Source organism: Tiliqua scincoides, chromosome 2 (assembly GCF_035046505.1).
Source record: "Tiliqua scincoides isolate rTilSci1 chromosome 2, rTilSci1.hap2, whole genome shotgun sequence".
Classification (NCBI taxonomy): domain Eukaryota; kingdom Metazoa; phylum Chordata; class Lepidosauria; order Squamata; family Scincidae; genus Tiliqua; species Tiliqua scincoides.
Genome location: NC_089822.1, coordinates 169,375,543 through 169,396,885, shown reverse-complemented (window position 1 = coordinate 169,396,885; position 21,343 = coordinate 169,375,543). Strand labels below are relative to the sequence as shown.

Genomic DNA, 21,343 nt, shown 5'->3' with positions numbered 1-21,343 from the left:
ACGAGCGCCGCGCGGGGCACGATGGGAAGCGGAAGAGCGGCCTGGTGAGCCCCACTGGACTAGCGGCGTAGAAGCCCCGCGGAGAGCGTCGGCGCCTGTGTGAGTTCTGGGGCTTTTCTGCGCTCAGTCGTGGAGCTGCCGCGCCTCTCGCCTTTCCCTGGGCCGCGGGGGGGGGGTCAGTCCTGTGCGCACTTGCCTGGGAGGAAGCCCCACTGCTGCTTGTTCCCGGCTCGCTTTGAGCCTCGCTGCCTTCCTGGGGTCTCCTGGGAGGGCCTCCGATCCTGGCTTTCCCTCCTGGCCTTTGGGGTTCGGACCTTCTCCTTTCCGAGTCAGCGAGGCCTGTGCTGCTCCTGCCTCACGTGGAGCACCGCAAGGCCGACAGGGAAGTCCAGCGCAGGAGCTCTTGAGGCGGCCTCAGGCTCTCCCAGCACCGCTGAGCTGCCACTGCTGCCTGATGCGGGGCTCTCCTGTGTCCTGAAAAAGTGGCCCAGATTTGTGTGACGTCTTCTCTGTCACCTGCAACTCTCTGTTCATGACCTACTTAATGACATCACTTCCTGCTGTTGCAGTGGAGGGTTTGGTGGCCTGCTGTGGGAGGCCAGTGTGTTGCCCCTGTGATGGATCTCTTCCCCTACAGCGGGCAGGGCACTGGGCATGGTGATGCACCATCACCCTGGCCCCACTGGCTTTTGGGCTGTACCTTTTGATAGAGTGGAGACATGCCACATTGTTTGTTTTGTTGTATTCTGCACAAAAGGAGGCAGAGAACAATATGCAACGTGGTGGTGTTACTCAAAAATACCAAGATCTTGAACATTTTGGCCACTGGTGGTTCCCCCCATGCACATCACCTGGTGCGGCCACACCCCCACTGCACTTTCAGCCCTCAGCAAGCATTATGAATGCCCTATAGCTTGCTGTATGAAATGACTTTGACACCCATGCTGTAAGGAGTTCTGCCTGGAGTGTCCCCTTTGCCCTAGTTACCTTAGTTGTGCTATATGCAATCCTATGCAATCCTGTTGAGTTCAGTGGGACTTATTCCTCTGTTAGTGTGTATAGAAATGTGGCCTTAGTGTAACATGAGAGGGGTGTAAACATGATCAGGTGATGGTTATGAAGGGGAACAGGTGTGCTTTGAATGTATTTTTTTTTTTAATGCAGCACAGTGACCAGCATGCACAGAACTTTTGACAGACAAGTCTTCTCTGCATTCTTTCCCAGCCTTGCTGCCCTGGAGTCCTAACTGGAGATAACAGTGACTGATTCTGAAGCTTTCTGTATAGTAAGTTTGTTTTCTACCATTGGCTTTGGGCCCTTCCCATAAAGCATGATTTTGATGTTTCTTAACCCATTGTAACAAAAGAACATATTTGTTCTAATTGAGAGGTTGGTTATTCATACAAAATTGGGGAGATAATAGGTGAAAATACTCAATGCTGTTAACTCATTGTAGTTTGGAGATCATTATTCAAAAGAAGTATTCTGGTTTAATAGAATGGTTGTCATGTCAATCTGTGTGTGTCCGCAGGAAAAGGGACAATGGAATCTGGAAGCATGGAAACAATAGCTTCAAACCCTCCTGGAGGGTCAAGTGGCTTAGAAGAGCCTAAAAAGATGACAAGAGAGGACTGGAGGAAAAAGAAGGAATTAGAAGAACAGAGGAAACTGGGCAATGCGCCTGCTGAAGTGGATGAAGAGGGAAAGTAAGTCTTGTGTGTAATGTGTCAATAGAATCTTGCCACATTTCATCACTTGTTTCAAAACTAGCAGCTCCTATTCTTGGTAAACACTTGCAGGTAAGCTTTCAGGACTGGATGTTTTGGGAGAGAAGAAGCTGTATTGGAAGGAGTAAGTTATATCCCTGTTTGATGTTGCTAGACTAAAAAAATGAACTAACTTGTATGATTTATCCTTATCTTCAGTGTTTGCAGTCCATTTCTAGCTTTCTGGCTTAGGGAAAGGCCCTAAAGTATGGAAATTTGATGTGTGCTTGATGAAAGTGTTAAAACTCTTCATTAGAGAATCTGTTGTTCTCTGTTCTATCTGTCACTGTTTTGAACAGTAAATTGCATGTAATTCCTATGCATGCTTGCTTGGAAGCAAGAACTGTACAAAGCAAGTCCAGTTGAACTCTAGAAACAATCAGTAGGGTTTCAGCCTTTGTCACTTATCAGCTAGTTAGTTGTATGTGGAGAAGAAATTGTTTTCCTGTATTGTTACAATATTACACACACTTATTAGAGAATAAGTACCATTTAAGAGCCCAATCCTGTGCTCAGCAGCACGACTTCATGCAGCCGGGCACTGTCGCAAACGTGCCTTAAGGCACATTTGCGAGTTTCACCGCCAGGCTCCCGCCCATGCTAACCTAGCGCCGGCCGGTGCTGGGCTAGCGCGGGGTGGTCGCCCAGCTTCCACGGCTCGGCAGTCTCCTGGACCGCCGAGCCGCGGCACAGTAGGTGGGGGCAGGGGCGGGGAGGAGGCATTCCAGGGAGGGGGGAGGTATGCCAGAGGGCTGGCTGGAGGTGTGCCTGATGTAGGGAGGGAGGCAGGTCTGCGGAGCTCTGCTCTGCAGGATCCAAGGTGCTCGTGTAGGGCTCCGTGTCCTATACAAGTGCCTTTGCAGTAAAGTGAGTAGCCCCATTGCGGGGCTACTTACCTTACCTGGGAGAAGTGGATGAAAATCCCCTTCTCCCAAGGTGCCTCCCATGGTAGCCCAGGAGGCGCAGGATCCGGTGGCAGCCCTTCTTGGTGCCGCCAAGCCTGGGCACCCCAGGCAGCTCAGGATTGGGCTGTAAGTCAGTGGGATCTACTTCTGAATAATAACGCGCAGCGTTGTGCTATGTTACTATACCTTTTATTCAGTGCTTGTTCAAAGAGTGGGCACCCCTAGCATTCTTCCCCCACTTCAGAAATAGCAAATTTTAAGCAGTCTTTTCCATTTATCACAGAGACATCAACCCTCATATTCCTCAGTACATTTCCTCAGTGCCATGGTATATAGATCCTTCCAAAAGGCCAACACTAAAGCATCAGAGACCCCAGCCAGAAAAGCAAGAAGAATTTACACCACTAGGGGATTGGTACAAGCGAGGAGTCAAAGAGGTAGGTAATCATGTGTAAAAGTTAAGGATTGTGGCACCTTACAGTATGAACATTCCAAGAAGTTTACTGTGCTTTTTAAATTATTATTGGCATTCAAAAGACTAGATTTGATAATTGGTTCATTTGTTTTCTTAACTGAAGGCATATGTGGGAAGGTGGGGATTACATTTGAAGCAAAGAATAAAATTTCATGCAATTTGCACTTGAGAATAATTGAAAAAGTATTGTGCACCTGTTTTTTGTGGGTTCAGAGCAGATCTGATTGCTGTAAGGGAGATGTAGGTGTGTCATTGATACCTATTATTCATTTTTCTATTTAGAATGCTTTTGCAACTAAATTCCGCAAAGGAGCCTGTGAGAACTGTGGTGCATTGACACACAAGAAGAAAGATTGTTTAGAGGTAAGCATTAGTCTGTCTGAATTGGATTTGGCAGAATTAGCTATGGATCTTGAAAACATGGTAGGAAATGCAGTTTTTCAAAGGAAATGGTGTGATGTGGCTAGTCCTATATATTCTGATAGATTGATATACTGTAGTTTAATCAAAAGAGAGATCTACCATGCATAGAACTGAAATTGGATGGACTTTAGAAAAAGGACCTTGAACCATACCAAGCCCCCCTTTTTTGATGACAATAACATGTTTCCTTTTAATACTTTGAACAATTACAGTATCATCAGTGTGCTCAGATGAGCTCCAACTCTCTAGTAAAGTCATTGATGTCGATCCTGTTGCATGCTTGCTTTATTTATTTATTTATTTACCATATTTCTCATCATTGAATATTACTCAATGCAGTTTACATATGGTTTGCATAAGCAAGCTATCCTAGTCCCCATAAAGGTCTTTACAATATTGCTCTATTTGTATACAGAACCTTTCAGTATCCAGATGTTTCCCTTTTTGGTATAGTCATTTTTCTGGATTCTTAACATACTTGCTTAACTGAAGAACCCAACATTCAGGCAACTCGCCTGCACACTAGAGGGAGACTAACTGAATGTTAACGGAAGCAGGGACTGTTCTGCTTCCTGTTAACATTCAGTTAGTCTTCTCTTTGCTGTGTGCAGGCTGGCTGCCTGCTAGTTTGATTCTTCAGTTAAGTAAGAAACGCTGCAAGCACCACTGCAGAAAAACAAAGGTACTGTGATGGGCATGCAGGGGGACGCTATTTATAGAGGGTTCCCTGCACCCACAGTTTCTGGAACAGAACCCTTGCAGACGTGGGGGAAGCCTGTATTTATCTAGGAAAGTGTATGTGGAGGTACAACAGAAAAATGGTCTTTTGCTTAGAATTCTGACTTAATGTTTTCCATGCTAAGAACAAAAAGCATTTTTCATTGGAGTGTCTCATTTTGCACTGGTCTTTGGAGGGGCTGTGTTTGTGGCTGCTGCCGCATACAAGGAGGTGCCTAATTGCAGTCTTATGAAGTGGAGGTAACAGAGCATGTGTACTGTTCAGGAGGGCTTTGAATTCATGTAAAGCTAGTACGACTAGTTATTTTGTTGCATGATGACTGAAATAGGTTCCTAGAGAATGGCCCAATGCTGGGGAGAATTGGTTCTCTGTGTGGTCTCAGTGGTAGCAGTCTTTGTGCTCCTATAGTAGCCTTTGCTCTAGGAAAACCCCATGATTGTGGGGAATGCTATCTTTACAGTGTGATTGTTGCTTCCTTCCCAAGTCAATACGGGATGAATGAAAGAGAGCCCAATCCTGAGCTCCCATGGCTCGTGGCTACAGCGGCACCGAAAATGGCTGCCGCCGCATCTTGTACACCCACGTCAGCCGTGGGCGGCACCTCAGGAGAAGGGGACTTTTGTCTCCTTCCCTCGGGTAAAGGGAGTAGTCCCACAATGAGGCTACTCGATTTACCACTGACCTAAAGGTCGGCAATGAGGTAAGAGCCTTCGTGTCAGGATGGAGCCTGACATGGAGGCTCAGGATCTGGTGGAGCATTGCTCCTTCCCCCCTGACATGCCTCCCCCTGCCCTCTCCCCGCCTCCCTGGAGCTCCTTTACTCCGCCCGCTCTCTACTCGCCTGCCCCCTTTCGAGAAAGCCTCCTCCCTGCCTCTCCTCCACCCTGCTTTCCTCTCCACAGGTCGGCCTTAGAGCTGGCACAGAAAAAACAGAGTAGGTAAGAGAGACAAAATCAGAAAAGTAACTTATTGTGTGATTGTCCATAGTATGTACGATTTCATCACAGTCTACTATGAAACATGAAGAAGAAAGTGATCTGTGACTAATAGGTCAGAATGATTGAGAGCTTGTGTTTCCTTTCTTGCAGAGACCTAGAAAAGTTGGAGCAAAATTCACAGGAACTAACATTGCAGCAGATGAGCATGTGCAACCTCAGCTAAAGTTTGACTATGATGGCAAAAGAGACCGTTGGAATGGCTACAATCCAGAAGAGCACATGAAGATTGTAGAAGAATACGCCAAAGTTGATTTAGTAAGTAGCAGGTGTTTTTTTTCCTCTTAGCAGTACTATTACAAACTTTGGGGAGCTGTAGCACATAATAGTGCAAAATTAAATTATTTTTGTATTTAGAATTGGGTTAAATTGTGTATTAAACAGCTGTAGAAATCTTTCAGGTTTTAATTAATTTTACATTTTAGTATGTTGGAAAGTAATGGGTTATGTCAGTGGTTCTCAAACTGGTGGGTCACAACCCACTAGCATATGTAATGCTTCCATTGTCCTTTTAAGGGGCAGGGGAAGGGGGGGGAGCAGTGCAATCCCCAGGATTGCGTCAATAACGGGTGTGAAAGGGGGCTATTTTTACTTACAGAGGCCTGCTGGCAGCTGCAAGAGTTGCAGGGAGCCCTGAGCAGCCCTCCACAGGGCTCCCCAATGCTTAGAATGTTGATGTAGAATGTTGAGAAAAACCGGTCGCTACACACTTCCTGGCTGCTTGGCGACCAGTTTTTCTCAACATTCTACCTCAGCGTTCTAAGCATCGGGGAGCTCTGTGGAGGGCTGCTTGGGGCACTGCACAACTCCTGCAGCTGCCAGCAGTCCTCAAGTAAGTAAAAATAGCCCCCTTTCACAGTAATTAGTGACGCGATCCTGTGTATCCCCTCCCCCACAAAGACTTACTCTGAGAGTAAAACTGTCCCTAAGTTTGAGAACCACTGCGTTATATGGTTCTTGATTTTTACTTGGCCCAATGCAGTGTAATGCTGGCTGTAAAGTGATTTCCCTATTTCCCTACTTGTTAGAACTAGAACTCCACAAATTTTGACTAGTCATGGTAACTGTCAGGGAAGGGGACCCCCAGGAGAAGACAGGCTGATGCACGAGAGTAGCGGCAAGTGGATAGCATGTACACACCCCTTCCTGCTTCCCACTTTCCCTTTACTGAACCAGCAGCTGAATGGGGGAAAACCTTGGTAGATTGTATCAACTTCCACAATTCCAGGCTACAGAGAACAGGTAGAGGAGGGTTGTCAGGGAGAGATCCAAGTTTTTTCCCCCATGAGAACACTGACACTCCAGGGTTTTTATTAAAAATCAATCCTACAGCTGTGTCTGCGGGGTGAAGACATATGACAGTTCACTAAATTACTCATGAACATGGACCATGCAGACAAAGGGTCTAAATAGAACAAATTTATTAAAAGTTTAAACAGAAGGGATTATACAAAATAGAGAAAGAAGGGGGAGCAGGCTTATGGAAAAAACCTAAACTTGACTAGGAAACATAAGTTTTCGCTAAAAAGATGCAATAGCTATTAATGTCAAGACAATGGAACCAGGGAAGGTTGCAAGGGGCTAGAAGCAAAAAACCCCAAACCTGATATCAGTTCTAACTAGACAGTTCTGTAGCCTAAGCTACTTACATGGCAGGGAATCTGGAGTCTAGTCTTCTCACTTGTGGTTAAGCAAGTGGGTGCTCCTCCCTGAGCTCCAAGTTTGGAGGAAAGATGGGGGCTTGTTGGACTTGGCAGAGGGACATAGAACACTTGTTGTGGCAGGTGAAATTGTAGACTGTCACCAGTAATTGTTTAGCATTGTACGCTAAGGTGAGTGCTAACCATGGTTTCCTTGAAACTGTAATTTGAAACAATGGATTGCCATGTTTTTGAGATAATTTATTAATGTTAACCATGATGTCCACACAACATAAATCATGGCTAATGGTGAAAAGGAACATGCATTCCTGAGGCTTGTTTCCATTTGCAAATGAAACAGCTTAACTAGCATTATGCTTATTTCTGGCCTTTGTCCCTAATTATATTCAGGCAACAAAGGTTTGTAACAGTAACTCCCCCCCCCATGCATACACACACTTGGATACGGAAAGAGACACAGATTGCTTGGGTAATTCACACTTCTGATGGTCATCTATCTTTGTCAGTGTTCCAATTGCTATAGTGTATTAAGCAGCTGAGATTGAGAAGTATTATGTGTTAGTAAAGTCAAAGAGGAAGAGTAAAATAAAGTCTAATGAAGGATGTCCTGTGGGCTGGGTGACCAGTGGAGACAAGTAATTACCAAACCAAGTATTCTGTTTGCTAATGGCTGATTAATTCTAGATTTAGGACCCAATCCTATCCAACTTTATAGCACTGGTGCAGCCATAATGCAGCCCCAAGGTAAGGAAACAAATGTTCCCATACCTTGAGGAGGCCTCTGTGACTGCACGCCCAACACAGGAAGCAGTGCATACCCCATTGGCACAGCAGCACCAGCACTGGAAAATTGGATGGGATTGGGCCCTTGGTCGTGTTAAATTTAATGCACTGCACTAAAAAACCAGTCAAATGCTTCCATAATGAAATTATTATGAAGACCTCTAGTACAATGTGAGTTATAACCCTGCATTCCTTTAACATTTAGGCTAAACGCACACTGAAAGCACAGAAACTGCAGGAAGAGTTGGCTTCTGGAAAACTGACAGAGCAGGTGGTAAGTAGACTGAAAATAAAAATGTCTTGATCCCAAAGATAGTATGCGCTTCCCTCTTAACATAATTTGTCATATCTGCCTTGCGATGTTTAATGGTACAAATAGGCACTGGACAAGGCTTAAATATATCTTAAGGTAAAACTTCCACTGTTACATAACCAATAGAAATACTTAGCAGTTAGGTTGCTTCCATTTTGCTGAAAATTATAAGTTTCTTCACTAGATGGCAGTATAAACTCTGCCTATAATACTGGAACTTCCCCTGAATTGAGAGACTAGAACCATTTCAGGGTGAGATAATGTTTTTATTACTTGAAGTTTATCTTCTGCAACAGGAGTCCCAGAGTAATATCCTTTTAAAAATTATTTTTAAATTTAAAAACAATACAAAATAGAATAGCTAGGCCATAATGCTGCATGAAAAATTGGAAAAAAATTATAATGCTCAAGAGAAACACCCATTCAAAACAGCCATACAAAATGCTAACTGAAATTGCATTTACAAAATTGCAAATATTGCAACTAGTTAATTTGCTTCTATAGTATTAATATTTTCAAGAAATTATCCTTTCTCCATGCAGATATTTTTACTTCATGACTACAAGGAAAGTGGGGAGCTATCAGTTTATTTATTGATAGAAAATGTGTGTGTGCGTGCGCATGCGCGTGTGATAAAGACCAACTTGAACAACCTTCACTTTACGTTTCAAGTGATGAGTCTGATTAGTCAATACTTAATGGAGCTGCAGTTCTCAAATTAGGTTTTTACCAAACAGCACACAGTGTTAGCTTCTTTTAAACAGCCTTTTAATTAATGGCATGTAAGATGGAATGCAGCCAAGCAGTTACATTTCCAAATATCTAGGCTGGGATCCTGAGAACTGCAAGTGGCAGGCAGTCCCCTGAAATATCTTACAAAATTAAGACCCCAATGTAATACATATTTATTTGGCAGTAAGTACCATCAGACATAGTGGAGCCTACCTCTTTGTGTAGACATGCATAGGCATACCCTGTAAACAACTTCCAAACAAATAGCATATTGTTTTCCATGGCTAACGTTCGGGTTTCCAGAGAGTACCTTGTTATCTCCTCCTCAGAATAAGCTGCTCCTTGGATTTCAAACAACTTTTTAATTATTTTCACTGCTTTGCTCCGTTGTTCTATGTAGCGCACTGATGAACATTTTTTTGGTTGCAGAACTCTCCAAGGCATCAGTGGGGAGAAGAGGAACCAAATTCACACACAGTAAGATGATTTCAGAACATGTTTGCAAATTACAGTATATAGTGTATATACAGTCTATAGAGTATAGATGATGTACCAGCAATTTTTTGCTTTCTAAGAAATTATAAAAAATTGGCACTTTTGCGCAAACATCATTTTTTTAAAAATTCTGATGCCCTTTCAGCTGCTGTCAAGCAGTAGCTTGACTAGCACAGACAGTGGAAGATAAGTTTATCTTCCACTGCAGTATCGCTGTATTTCTTACTGCTAGCCCTCTTTGCCTCATAGTGTTTTAATATAGCATATTGTGTTTTCAGGAAAGAGATCATAACAGTGAAGATGAAGATGAAGACAAATATGCTGATGACATTGATATGCCCGGGCAGAATTTTGATTCTAAAAGGCGCATTACAGTCCGAAACCTACGTATTCGAGAGGATATTGCCAAAGTAAGAAGATCTGCATTCATAATTGTCTAGCTGCTCTTCTCTGTCTTCTTCTAGTGGCTTAAAAAAGGGTCATAGCATTCTTCTTTGTTTCATTCCAAACTCGAACATTGTGTGCAACCATGAAGCTTCCCTCTCAGTTTTCCAGTCTTAAAGCATGGAATTGTAGCTGCAGACCTTAACTGCTAGTGAAGTGCAACTCACTGAATGAAAACATTCATTATAAATGGTTGAAAATCAATGATTTTATGGTACACTAAGTCCAAGTATATGTATAGGTTCCATTCCAGGGATGTGTCTGAAAGTTGGAATGTACAAAGGTCAAAACAGCGAGTTCTGGGTCAAGCCCAGTGCTGTCATGCCTGTGTGCAAGTGCAATAATGGACAGGCTGCACCTGCATGAAAGCACTGATGCAGATGTCTATATTCCATATATCTGTATCTCAGGAACGCAGTGTATTTAGTTCAAAATATTTTGATTTTAAAAGGGGTGGAAATGGCAACTTGCTTTCTCTCTGTGTGAAAGAAAGTAATGCACACATTTGCATCCTTGTGTATGGCTGGATCATTTAAAAAATGTGATTATTTCAGTTGATGTGTTTATTAGCCATGTGGCTGATTACTTGCGGTGTTATCTCCAGAGAAGTAGAAATAATGCTGCTGCACACATCGTCATTATACTTCTGTCCCACTTTTGTATGGGGATGTTCTAGGTTACGAAAACTATCTGTGTTTGCAGCTATATTTAAGCAGTGGTCTCTTTTCGGGAAGTTAGAGAACAGAATGACCCGCCTTTTCTGTAGCATGGCATATCCCTCAGAAAGTATATGAATGGGGAGAAGTGGTGGCATCGGGCTGAATGTCAGGGTAGCAGAGTGTATCCCCACTTGGGTGGGCTGAGTTAACTTCAGTGAAAAGTGATAAATTTCTACTCAGCGGGAAGCATAATGATGTCTTCTGAAAGATAATTTGGCAATGTCTTAAGGAATCCTTGCTTTAAGAGATTTGTTTGGGGAATAACTTCATTTTTCAAAGATTGATCAGCAGATTACATTAGCTCTGTTAGCTGCCCTGGAGTTTCAAGTTCAATATGCTTGTGTCTCTTTAGTACTTGCGGAATCTAGACCCAAATTCTGCCTACTATGATCCCAAAACAAGAGCAATGAGAGAGAATCCATATGCCAATGCAGGAAAGAATCCGGATGAGTAAGTGTGAAATTTGCTTCAATAATTTTAAATGTTATCTTGATTGTCTTCTACATTATTTGTGAATCAATATCTAATAGTGGAAATTGTGACAGGACTGATTTTAGTAGTACTAATTTGATATGGCCCCCAACACCATTGTGTTGGAAAATAATTCTTCAGAGGAATTATTTTGTAAAGTCCTACATAAGAACAGCCCCACTGGATCAGGCCATAGGCCCATCTAGTCCAGCTTCCTGTATGTACCTTTATGTACTTCCAGTACCTATAAGAACATAAGAACATAAGAACAGCCCCACTGGATCAGGCCATAGGCCCATCTAGTCCAGCTTCCTGTATCTCACAGTGGCCCACCAAATGCCCCAGGGAGCACACCAGATAACAAGAGACCTCATCCTGGTGCTCTCCCCTACATCTGGCATTCTGACTTAACCCATTCCTAAAATCAGGAGGTTGCGCATACACATCATGGCTTGTACCCCATAATGGATTTTTCCTCCAGAAACTCGTCCAATCCCCTTTTAAAGGCGTCTAGGCTAGACGCCAGCACCACATCCTGTGGCAAGGAGTTCCACAGACCGACCACGCGCTGAGTAAAGAAATATTTTCTTTTGTCTGTCCTAACCCGCCCAACACTCAATTTTAGTGGATGTCCCCTGGTTCTGGTATTATGTGAGAGTGTAAAGAGCATCTCCCTATCCACTCTGTCCATCCCCTGCATAATTTTGTATGTCTCAATCATGTCCCCCCTCAAGCGTCTCTTTTCTAGGCTGAAGAGGCCCAAACGCCGTAGCCTTTCCTCATAAGGAAGGTGCCCCAGCCCCGTAATCATCTTAGTCGCTCTCTTTTGCACCTTTTCCATTTCCACTATGTCTTTTTTGAGATGCGGCGACCAGAACTGGACACAATACTCCAGGTGTGGCCTTACCATCGATTTGTACAACGGCATTATAATACTAACCGTTTTGTTCTCAATACCCTTCCTAATGATCCCAAGCATAGAATTGGCCTTCTTCACTGCCACCGCACATTGGGTCGACACTTTCATCGACCTGTCCACCACCACCCCAAGATCTCTCTCCTGATCTGTCACAGACAGCTCAGAACCCATCAGCCTATATCTAAAGTTTTGATTTTTTGCCCCAATGTGCATGACTTTACACTTACTGACATTGAAGCGCATCTGCCATTTTGTTGCCCATTCTGCCAGTCTGGAGAGATCCTTCTGGAGCTCCTCACAATCACTTCTGGTCTTCACCACTCGGAAAAGTTTGGTGTCGTCTGCAAACTTAGCCACTTCACTGCTCAACCCTGTCTCCAGGTCATTTATGAAGAGGTTGAAAAGCACCGGTCCCAGGACAGATCCTTGGGGCACACCGCTTTTCACCTCTCTCCATTGTGAAAATTGCCCATTGACACCCACTCTCTGCTTCCTGGCCTCCAACCAGTTCTCAATCCAGGAGAGGACCTGTCCTCTAATTCCCTGACTGTGGAGTTTTTTCAGTAGCCTTTGGTGAGGGACCGTGTCAAACGCCTTCTGAAAGTCCAGATATATAATGTCCACGGGTTCTCCTGCATCCACATGCCTGTTGACCTTTTCAAAGAATTCTATAAGGTTTGTGAGGCAAGACTTACCCTTACAGAAGCCATGCTGACTCTCCCTCAGCAAGGCCTGTTCGTCTATGTGTTTTGAGATCCTATCTTTGATGAGGCATTCCACCATCTTACCCGGTATGGATGTTAGGCTGACCGGCCTATAGTTTCCCGGGTCCCCCCTCTTTCCCTTTTTAAAAATAGGCGTGACATTTGCTATCCTCCAATCTTCTGGCACTGTGGCCGTTTTGAGGGACAAGTTGCATACCTTAGTCAAGAGTTCTGCAACTTCATTCTTCAATTCCTTAATAACCCTTGGGTGTATGCCATCAGGGCCCGGTGACTTATTGATCTTTAATTTATCAATGAGGTCTGAAACATCTTCTCTTTTAACCTCTATCTGACTTAACTCCTCGGTCAGGAGGGGCCATTCGGGTAGCGGTATCTGCCCGAGGTCTTCTGCCGTGAAGACAGATGCAAAGAACTCATTTAATTTCTCTGCCATCTCTAAGTCTCCTTTTATCTCCCCTTTCCCTCCCTCACCATCCAGAGGGCCAACCGCTTCTCTGGCAGGTTTCCTGCTTCTAACATATTTGAAGAAGCTTTTATTATTCCCCTTAATGTTGCTGGCCATGCGTTCCTCATAGTCTCGCTTGGCCTCCCCTATCACCTTCTTACATTTCTTTTGCCACAGTTTATGTTCCTTTTTATTCTCTTCATTAGGGCAAGACTTCCATTTACGGAAGGAAGCTTCCTTGCCCTTCACAGCCTCTCTAACTTGGCTGGTTAGCCATGCGGGCACTCTCCTGGATTTAGTGGAACCCTTCTTTCTTTGCGGTATACACCTCTGCTGGGCCTCTATTACTGTTGTTTTAAGCAGCCTCCATGCATTCTGGAGAGACTGGACTCTTTTTACCCTCCCTTTCAACCTCCTTCTAACCAGCCTCCTCATTTGAGGGAAGTCCGCCCGTCGGAAGTCAAGGGTTTTTGTTAGAGATTTGCCTGGTATTCTTCCCCCAGCGTGCACGTCAAAACGGATCGCAGCATGATCACTGTTCCCCAATGGCTCAGTAACGTTTACATCTCTAACCAGGTCCTGCGTACCGCACAAAATTAAATCCAGAGTCACCTGTCCTCTGGTGGGCTCCGTGACTAGCTGATCTAAGCCACAGTCATTCAGCACGTCAAGAAATCCGGTTTCCTTATCGTGACCAGAACACAAATTGACCCAGTCAATATGAGGATAATTGAAGTCCCCCATGATTACAACCCTGTCCTTCCTTGTCACCTCCCTGATCTGTTTCCTCATTTCAAGGTCCCCATCAGATTTCTGGTCTGGAGGACGATAGCACGCCCCCAGTATTACATCGCTGCACAAGCCTGGTAATTTAACCCACAGAGATTCTACGGTGGAGTCGGACCCACCTTCAATCTCTACTTTGCTGGATTCTATCTAGCAAAGTAGAGATTATGTACCTTTATGTACTAGAAAGGTTTAGATGTGTCCATACCCTGCAAGCTCTGAAAGAACAACAGTGAAATGCATAAATCTCTCCTGTGTGTTGTTTAGGCAGTTTGTGGAAGACAGCTGTATTGTCAGACGAAGGCAGGACATTTCTTTCTCATTTATGGCATTCTTTTGAAGGTTGCTTCCTGTGTTAAATTATGAAGACAGATAATGGAAGTCAAACTTGTCTCTTCAAACATATTGTCTAAGTAGTTGTTACACATTAAAAACAGTACTGCATTGTACAGGTCTGTGGATCACGTGTCTTGCTTTTTAAAACAAGTAATTTGAATATATGGGCATCTTTCTTAGTCAAAATTCATCGTGGGAATCAGTGATGACTGTGGGACCAATCCTATCCAACTTTCCAGCACCAGTGTAGCTGCAATGCAGCCCTGAGGTAAGGGAACAAATGTTCCCATACCTTGAGGAGGCCTCAGTGACTGCCATCCCACCAAAGGATGTAGCACACACCCAATTGGCACCACTGCACCGGCCCTGGAAAATTGGATAGGATTGGGTCCTGAGTCATTTACAAACAGGAGAGAGTTTACTGTAATGTTTTACATTAAGGAAACCAGCCTTAAACTTTCTTCACATAGGTGTTGCTGCAGCATGGTTACTTACAAGTTCAAGTGTAACTTATTGTTTTTAACAGGGTCAGTTATGCGGGGGACAACTTTGTTCGTTACACTGGTGATACCATATCAATGGCGCAAACTCAGTGTAAGTACTAAATCTGTCAGCCTGATGTTTTATCTAATGTACCACCCACTCATTCTTAACAAAACACACTTTACATTAATGATGCAATGTTATGCATGCTTGGGAATAAATTCCATTGAACAGTGGCATTTCTGAGTAAACATGCATAACACTGTAAATTTGGTTATTTTTTAAAAATTATACCCAGTTTATTATTGCAGAGAGATTTCATCTTACATTTATAGTATTTTTACCCCACTTTTCAGTATGAGTGCTATCAAGGTAGCTTACAAAAAATAAAGTATGAACAACCCCAAATCAACAATAATAAAACCATAAAGATAAAAAGCATTAGAGCCAGCAGATCAAAATCATTAAAAAGATCCTAAATACTATTAAATGGTATGGTGCATGTTGGCAGGCTGGGTGTCCAAATGGCAGGGGAGGAGATGGCAAGAGTGGGTCCCTGCTGGAGGATGGAATATACAAGATCCAAAATCATTTATTTCTAAGAGAATCCTCCACACACCCTTTCTTCCCTCCCCCCAGCTGCTAGGGGTCGGGAATTATAAATCTGTGGTGCCCTCATGCAACCAAAAGAACTGCAGCAGAGAGCAGTTGTGACCTCTCCAGTGGTTGAGGCAGGAGTGGGTCTGAAGGAAAACAAACTTTCCTTTTAGCTTGATGCCTGTATTCCCACTGACACCTTCTCTTTCTGTGTGTTATTGCAACTGTGTCACAACACCATCTCTGGACGCTCAGTGATGTATGACATCGTTGCCCACTCTGGGCTGTCTCCCACACAAAGGGGACCGTGCTTGGTATATCAACTGAGGCTAAGAGGGAAGCTCTGAGGACACTTGGTCTCAGAGTTCATTCTTTTCTTTCCCCCATGATCCTTAGATTGAAAGGGAGACCATCCCTCCAAATTTTAAAGGCTCATAGGGAGGACTTTATCTTGAATAATATGTATGCTGTAAGGCTAACTCTCTGCCCTTATATGAGTCCTTCGCCAAAAACTCTGCTTGAGGTGCCCAGCTTGGGCATAGGGGAAGCAGCAGTGGCTGTCTCTGAGCTAGCTTTTTGAAGCCAAGCCTGGGGGGACCAGTGGTAGTTGTCTCCAGAACTAGTTCTACAAAGCTGGAGAGCATTGGTGGTAGTGTTGGAGAAGAGCAAATGGTGTGCAGAAAGTAAAAACCGGCTCCTCATTGCAGTGATGATCTTCTCTTGGAAAAAGTAGACTAATCGTTGACATTTATTTTTATAAGAATAATCACTATATTGAAACCTTTTTTTCATTCCTGAAGTATTTGCTTGGGAGGCCTATGAAAAAGGCTCTGAAGTTCACCTTCAGGCAGACCCTACAAAGCTTGAACTTTTGTATAAATCCTTCAAAGTAAAAAAAGAAGACTTTAAGGAACAACAGAAGGAGGGCATCCTGGAGAAGGTAAGTACCTGCTCAATTTTTACAAACTCCATTGTAGATTTTTTTTTAAATCAGAGAAGAAATGTTTATATGCAATACCACAAATTTCATTGAAAAGTAAAATTCATTAAACTGGCAGTTTGAAAGGGAACTGGATACTATCTACTCTAGTGCTTGTCTAAATCGACATACCTGACAGAGGAGCGAGCATCATTCAGATGGTTATAAGCTTTAAAAAATTCATTAAAATATACAGTGGTGCCTCTGCATTCAGGGGAGTTCTGCCCCTGAACCCTGCAGATACAGAAACCCACAGATAATCAAATCCACAGGTCACAGCACCTTTAACTCTCCAGAGGTGACTGGAGCTGTGCTACAGTCATCTCCAATGGGTGTTCTGAGGTGCGTGGAAATCCCATGTGGTCTCCACAGGCCTTAGAAGGTCACTTCTGCGTTGGGGGGGAACAGGACGTGACTTTTTAGTTCTTTATAAGGCCTTCTGAGGCCCATGGAGGCTGTGTGCACACCCTTCTGAGCTGTGGTCGCCTCTGGAAGGTCCAGCTTGGGCCAACCCCGCAGGTTCCAGACCCATGGATAGTCAAATCTGCAGGTCTCGAATCCACAGATAAAAAGGCCCAACTATATGTTTTAAGTGAAATAATTGTGAAATAATTCCTTGCCCAGTAGAGGAAGAAGTACTTACATTGACCAGTCTGATTTTGAAAGTGGATTCAGTAGTGTACAGTTTAATTTTGCTGTATTTCTGCTATTTACGACTTGAGAATTCAGTTGTTGCTCTTCGAAGCATTCTTCACTTCTATAAAGCACATGTATGATCTCTAAAAAGGGGCACAGGCAGCCTAATCCTGAGCTGCCCGGGGCGCATGGCTGTGGTGGTGCCGAAAATGGCTGCTACCGCATCCTGCGCGCCCAAGGCAGCTGTCGGCGGCACCTTGGGTGATGAGGACTTTTGTCCCCTTCTCCTGGGTAAACAGAGTAGCTCTGCAATGGGGCTACTCAATTCACCGCCAACAAAAAAGTCAGCAGTGAATCAAGTGCCTCTGTGTGGTGAGCCCAACACGGAGGCTTTGGATCTGGTTTGTCCCTCACCCACCCTCTCCCTGCCTCCTGCTTTCCCGACATGCCTCCTCCCCGCCCTCTGCTCACCTCCCCCTTCCCTGGATCACCTTCTCCCCCCACGGCCCCGCTTACCTCTCCGCTGCTCGGCCGGTTGGTTGCCAGCGCTCGCTGGTGGTAGGCACGGCCGTAAGGCACATTTGCGACTGTGCATGCCAACAGTGAGCCAGCACACCGAGCCCAGGATGGGCTCTAAGTTGACCATAAACATGACTCTGAGCTGTTTCCTGCAGAGCATGAAGAGGAATTCTTATATGATTAATATAAATATAATCCTTTTCTAATGCTTTTTGGAATGTTCTGTAGTATGGCGGACAAGAACATCTGGATGCCCCACCAGCTGAGTTACTACTTGCTCAGACAGAAGATTACGTGGAATATTCTAGGCATGGAACAGTTATTAAAGGCCAAGAAAAGGCTGTTGCTCGCTCTAAATATGAGGAAGACGTTACGATCAACAATCACACAGTATGTATCTGAACCAAGAACCCTGAGTCAAAACCAAAGCTCTTGAACAGGGTGTATAAAATTATCCAACTTATCACCCCAAGCTTTGTGGTAACTCTTTTCTTTCTCCCTCTTTTTTTTCTCTGCAGTGTATTTGGGGTTCCTATTGGAAAGAAGGCAAATGGGGATATAAATGCTGCCATTCATTTGTCAAGTATTCATATTGCACTGGTGAAGCTGGCAAAGAAATTGCTGTAAGAATTTGCTTGTCTTCTATTAGAAATATAAACTGCTACTGTACACTTTTTAAACTAGGCTAATTCTGGTGTCTCCTCTTGATTCTTTCCTGTTCCTTCCATATGCAGATTGCTGATGAAGAACTGCCCAGTGGAGAACTGGATGAAGAGGAGCATATGACCAAACCCAAAACGCTCATGGAGGTAAGCTGCCTTCCCTCTTGTCTGCTTTCCTTTTCCAAAGCGTCTGTTCTGCATCACGAGGAGGCGGTGACAGTGATCGTGTACAGTATGGCTTTTTTAAAAATGGCTTTTTAAATGTTCAGATATTTAATAGATGTTTGTAACATTTCATTTCTCAGTATTCACGTGTTTTCAGTACTCTTAAATCCTAAGTAGTAGCTACAAGACGATGTGTATAAATGCAAATTGCACTAGTTTCATAACACATTATATGCCTTCTTCATAATGCTTCACCATTGCATTTCCTTTTTGAGATCATGGTCCAGAAACCAGTTTCCGCAGAAAGTCCAATGCACTCTTGAAGCTTTGAGCGAGCTCCCTGTGCTATCCAATGCTGTGGGTAGCTGCATGTGATGGAGACGTGTGTGGAAAATGGATCAACTGTAGCAGCAAATGAGGACATCCTTGGGCATGTGGAGACCGCATGTGATCATTACAGCTCCCATGCATGCAAGGATCCTGTGAGTTGGTGCACATCTTCCTCTACAGTATCCATTTTAAACTCTTGCTCTTTTGCACTGTCTGTAGATGCACCAAGAAAAACAGAAAGAGGAGAAGAAAAAGAAAAAGAAGAAGCATAAGAAGAGTGCAAGTTCTGATAGTGAAGGAGAAGATAGAAAGAAACAAGAAAAGCTTAAAAAGGTATGTTTGAAACAACTCATTTCCCAACTGCATTTGACTCAAACTACCAGCATGGAGTGTGTGGGCCACCTGGAGGGAGGACATGCAGTTCCAGGAAGACAGGAATCCAAGGTGTATATAGAACATTCTTCCAGCAGTGAACACTGATGGATCCATGCTGGATATATGGGTGTGGATGCACCTTTACTGCCAACAGGCTTTGACAAAGAGGGAATTCAGAAACAGCTATTACTGTGTCTGTATGTTTCCCAGTATACGACTTTAAGGGAGCATCTGGTTGGGTGGTTATTTACATTTTTATCCCATCTTTCCTTTAAGGATATTGGCTGCATAAATAGTGTTCCGCCCTCTTTTTCATGGTCAGCAGTCCTGTGAATTAAATTAAACTCACTGGCCGAAGAGTTTCAAAAGTATTCCAACTTGTTCAGCCTGAGAACATGGACAGGATACTAGTACCTGTGTAACCAACCTCTTGTGATTGGTGGTTGACCATTTCCCACCCTGGTTAGACTGGATACATGGAGATCAAAGGTGATCAACATCTCCTGGTTGGACAACTGTAATGCTCCACATGTGGCTTCCCATAAAAATGTTTGGAATACGGTACAAAATGCAACAGTTGGGTTGTTAAATGGAGTTGCTCAGTGGATTGCATTGACCCACTTTTTCCTGAATTGCATTATTGCCAGTTTGTTTTTGGGCACAGTTCAAGGTGTTGGTTATGATCTTTAAAGCCCTAAACCTAGAGGACCATTTCCTCTTATTTGTGCCTTCCAATACCCTATGATCATCAACTCTAGGAGCCCATACATTCCGATGCACTACAGGCATCCTGGGCCTTTTTGGTGGTGGCATCAACCCTATAGAAGGCATCCTTCATTGAGGTTTTATTAGCCCCCTACATTATAATCCTCCCAGGAAGCTAATTAAAACCTGGCACTTTCATTCAAGTTTTGGTGGGAGGTGAGGATTGTCATGGTAGTAGGGATTCTTGGATAGCTTTCCGTTTGAATTTGTTTTTATAATGCTGCCATTGTACACTTTTCCTTTTGTCAAATTTTATTGCTGTTTTAGTCTCTATTTTGTAAATCTTCTTAGGTTTTCCTGTGGAAAGACAGGCAGGATACAAATATTTTTATTTAAAAATGAAATTCTTTTTTAAAGAATTTAAATTCTGGCAAAGCAGAGATTGGAACCACTGTGCTGTGCCAGTTGTCCTACTTTATACTTCTTCTAATGCTAGTGTGAGATTATTACCTTAATACGCAATTTTCAAATGCAGTAAGGCTATATGCACATTGGTGCATACCAGAATCTTCATGTTCAGCTGCAAGACAGATTATTGATGCTGGGTTTGCCCCCCCCCCCAAAAAAAAAGATAGCATAAGTTAGGAAAGGCACATGTCTCTCAAAAGTTGGAGAAACTCTCCCATACTCATTAACTTCATGAGGTTGGCAAGACAGCAAAGGATTTTATTTTGTCTCTATTTTCAATGAATATGTGAGTGGATAACTGGTTTGGTGGACCAGCAATTGACTTCTCTTGGGCCAAATCCAGCCCATAAAGAGCCACTCAAATGTCTAATGCTAATCACAACCCCCCTCCTTTCCCTTTTCCATCTTTCCTGCCTCTGTTTCAGTAAGCCTTGCTCTCTGTTGGTTCTTTTCACAGCTGGTTGCTGTGAACAGGTGTTGTATTTCTGGGCTCTGACACAACATTCTAATGGCTTGTGATTTTTACTTCAGGCACTAAATGCAGAAGAAGCTCGTCTCCTTCATGTGAAAGAAATCATGCAACTAGATGAGAGAAAGAGGCCATATAATAGCATGTACGAAAGCCGGGAGCCAACAGAAGAGGAAATGGAGGCTTATCAAATGAAGCGCCAGAGACCCGATGATCCTATGGCCTCTTTCCTAGGACAATGACATTTTTGTAAAAAAAGAACTAATAAGCCCATGGGATTTGGATGATGTGTTTATCCTTGGTGACCAGCTGAACAAGCTTCTGCCAGTCTACTGCGATGTATATAAGGCAATGCTTGGCTTGAAGAAAGAGTGTACAAATAGAAAATTTGCACCATGGGTGTTTCATTTGTAAAGAACTTTGATATTTTATCAGCTAATTGATTGAGTTAGGTCTGCTACACACCATGCTGGAAATCCTGGTGCCAAGTACAGTAGATTATAAATGGGGGGGGGCAGGACACTACTTACAGCTCATTCAAAGAGCTGGCAGCTGTCATATGTAAAAAAAATGTTAGGTTAAAAAATAATTGACAATATGCATCATAGAAGGCAGCAGGAGAATGGCAGTTTCTACTCAGTATTGCAGAATTGTATAATGAAGTTTAGATTTTAATTAACATAAATATTTTAAAGCTTTTGAATGGGGGAATGTTGTTCTTGGCAATTTTTTATAGAATTCTGGTGTTCTGAAATCCGTGGAATGCTAAGAAACAATTGTAGTTTGAGAACTAATGGCTTCTCCTTCAGAATTGAATTCAACA

General features: G+C 43.5%; 1 protein-coding gene across 2 annotated transcripts; it reads left to right on the top strand.

The window, feature by feature from the left end:
• Positions 1–14: 14 nt before the first annotated feature.
• SLU7 (SLU7 homolog, splicing factor) lies at positions 15–20,911 on the top strand. 2 transcript variants are annotated; one of them, XM_066614009.1, is made up of 17 exons: positions 15–99; positions 1,165–1,285; positions 1,532–1,706; positions 2,955–3,108; positions 3,429–3,509; positions 5,397–5,561; positions 7,953–8,021; positions 9,222–9,269; positions 9,566–9,697; positions 10,803–10,900; positions 14,659–14,726; positions 16,013–16,152; positions 17,575–17,736; positions 17,865–17,969; positions 18,081–18,155; positions 18,723–18,836; positions 20,583–20,911. In XM_066614009.1, exons 3-17 carry the CDS (start codon positions 1,543–1,545, stop codon positions 20,760–20,762), a joined length of 1,755 nt encoding a protein of 584 aa, XP_066470106.1. In that variant the 5' UTR covers positions 15–99; positions 1,165–1,285; positions 1,532–1,542; the 3' UTR covers positions 20,763–20,911. The 2 variants fall into 2 exon arrangements, with proteins under 2 accessions (XP_066470106.1, XP_066470107.1); XM_066614010.1 differs by having other exon boundaries at positions 24–99; positions 1,225–1,285.
• Positions 20,912–21,343: the final 432 nt, after the last annotated feature.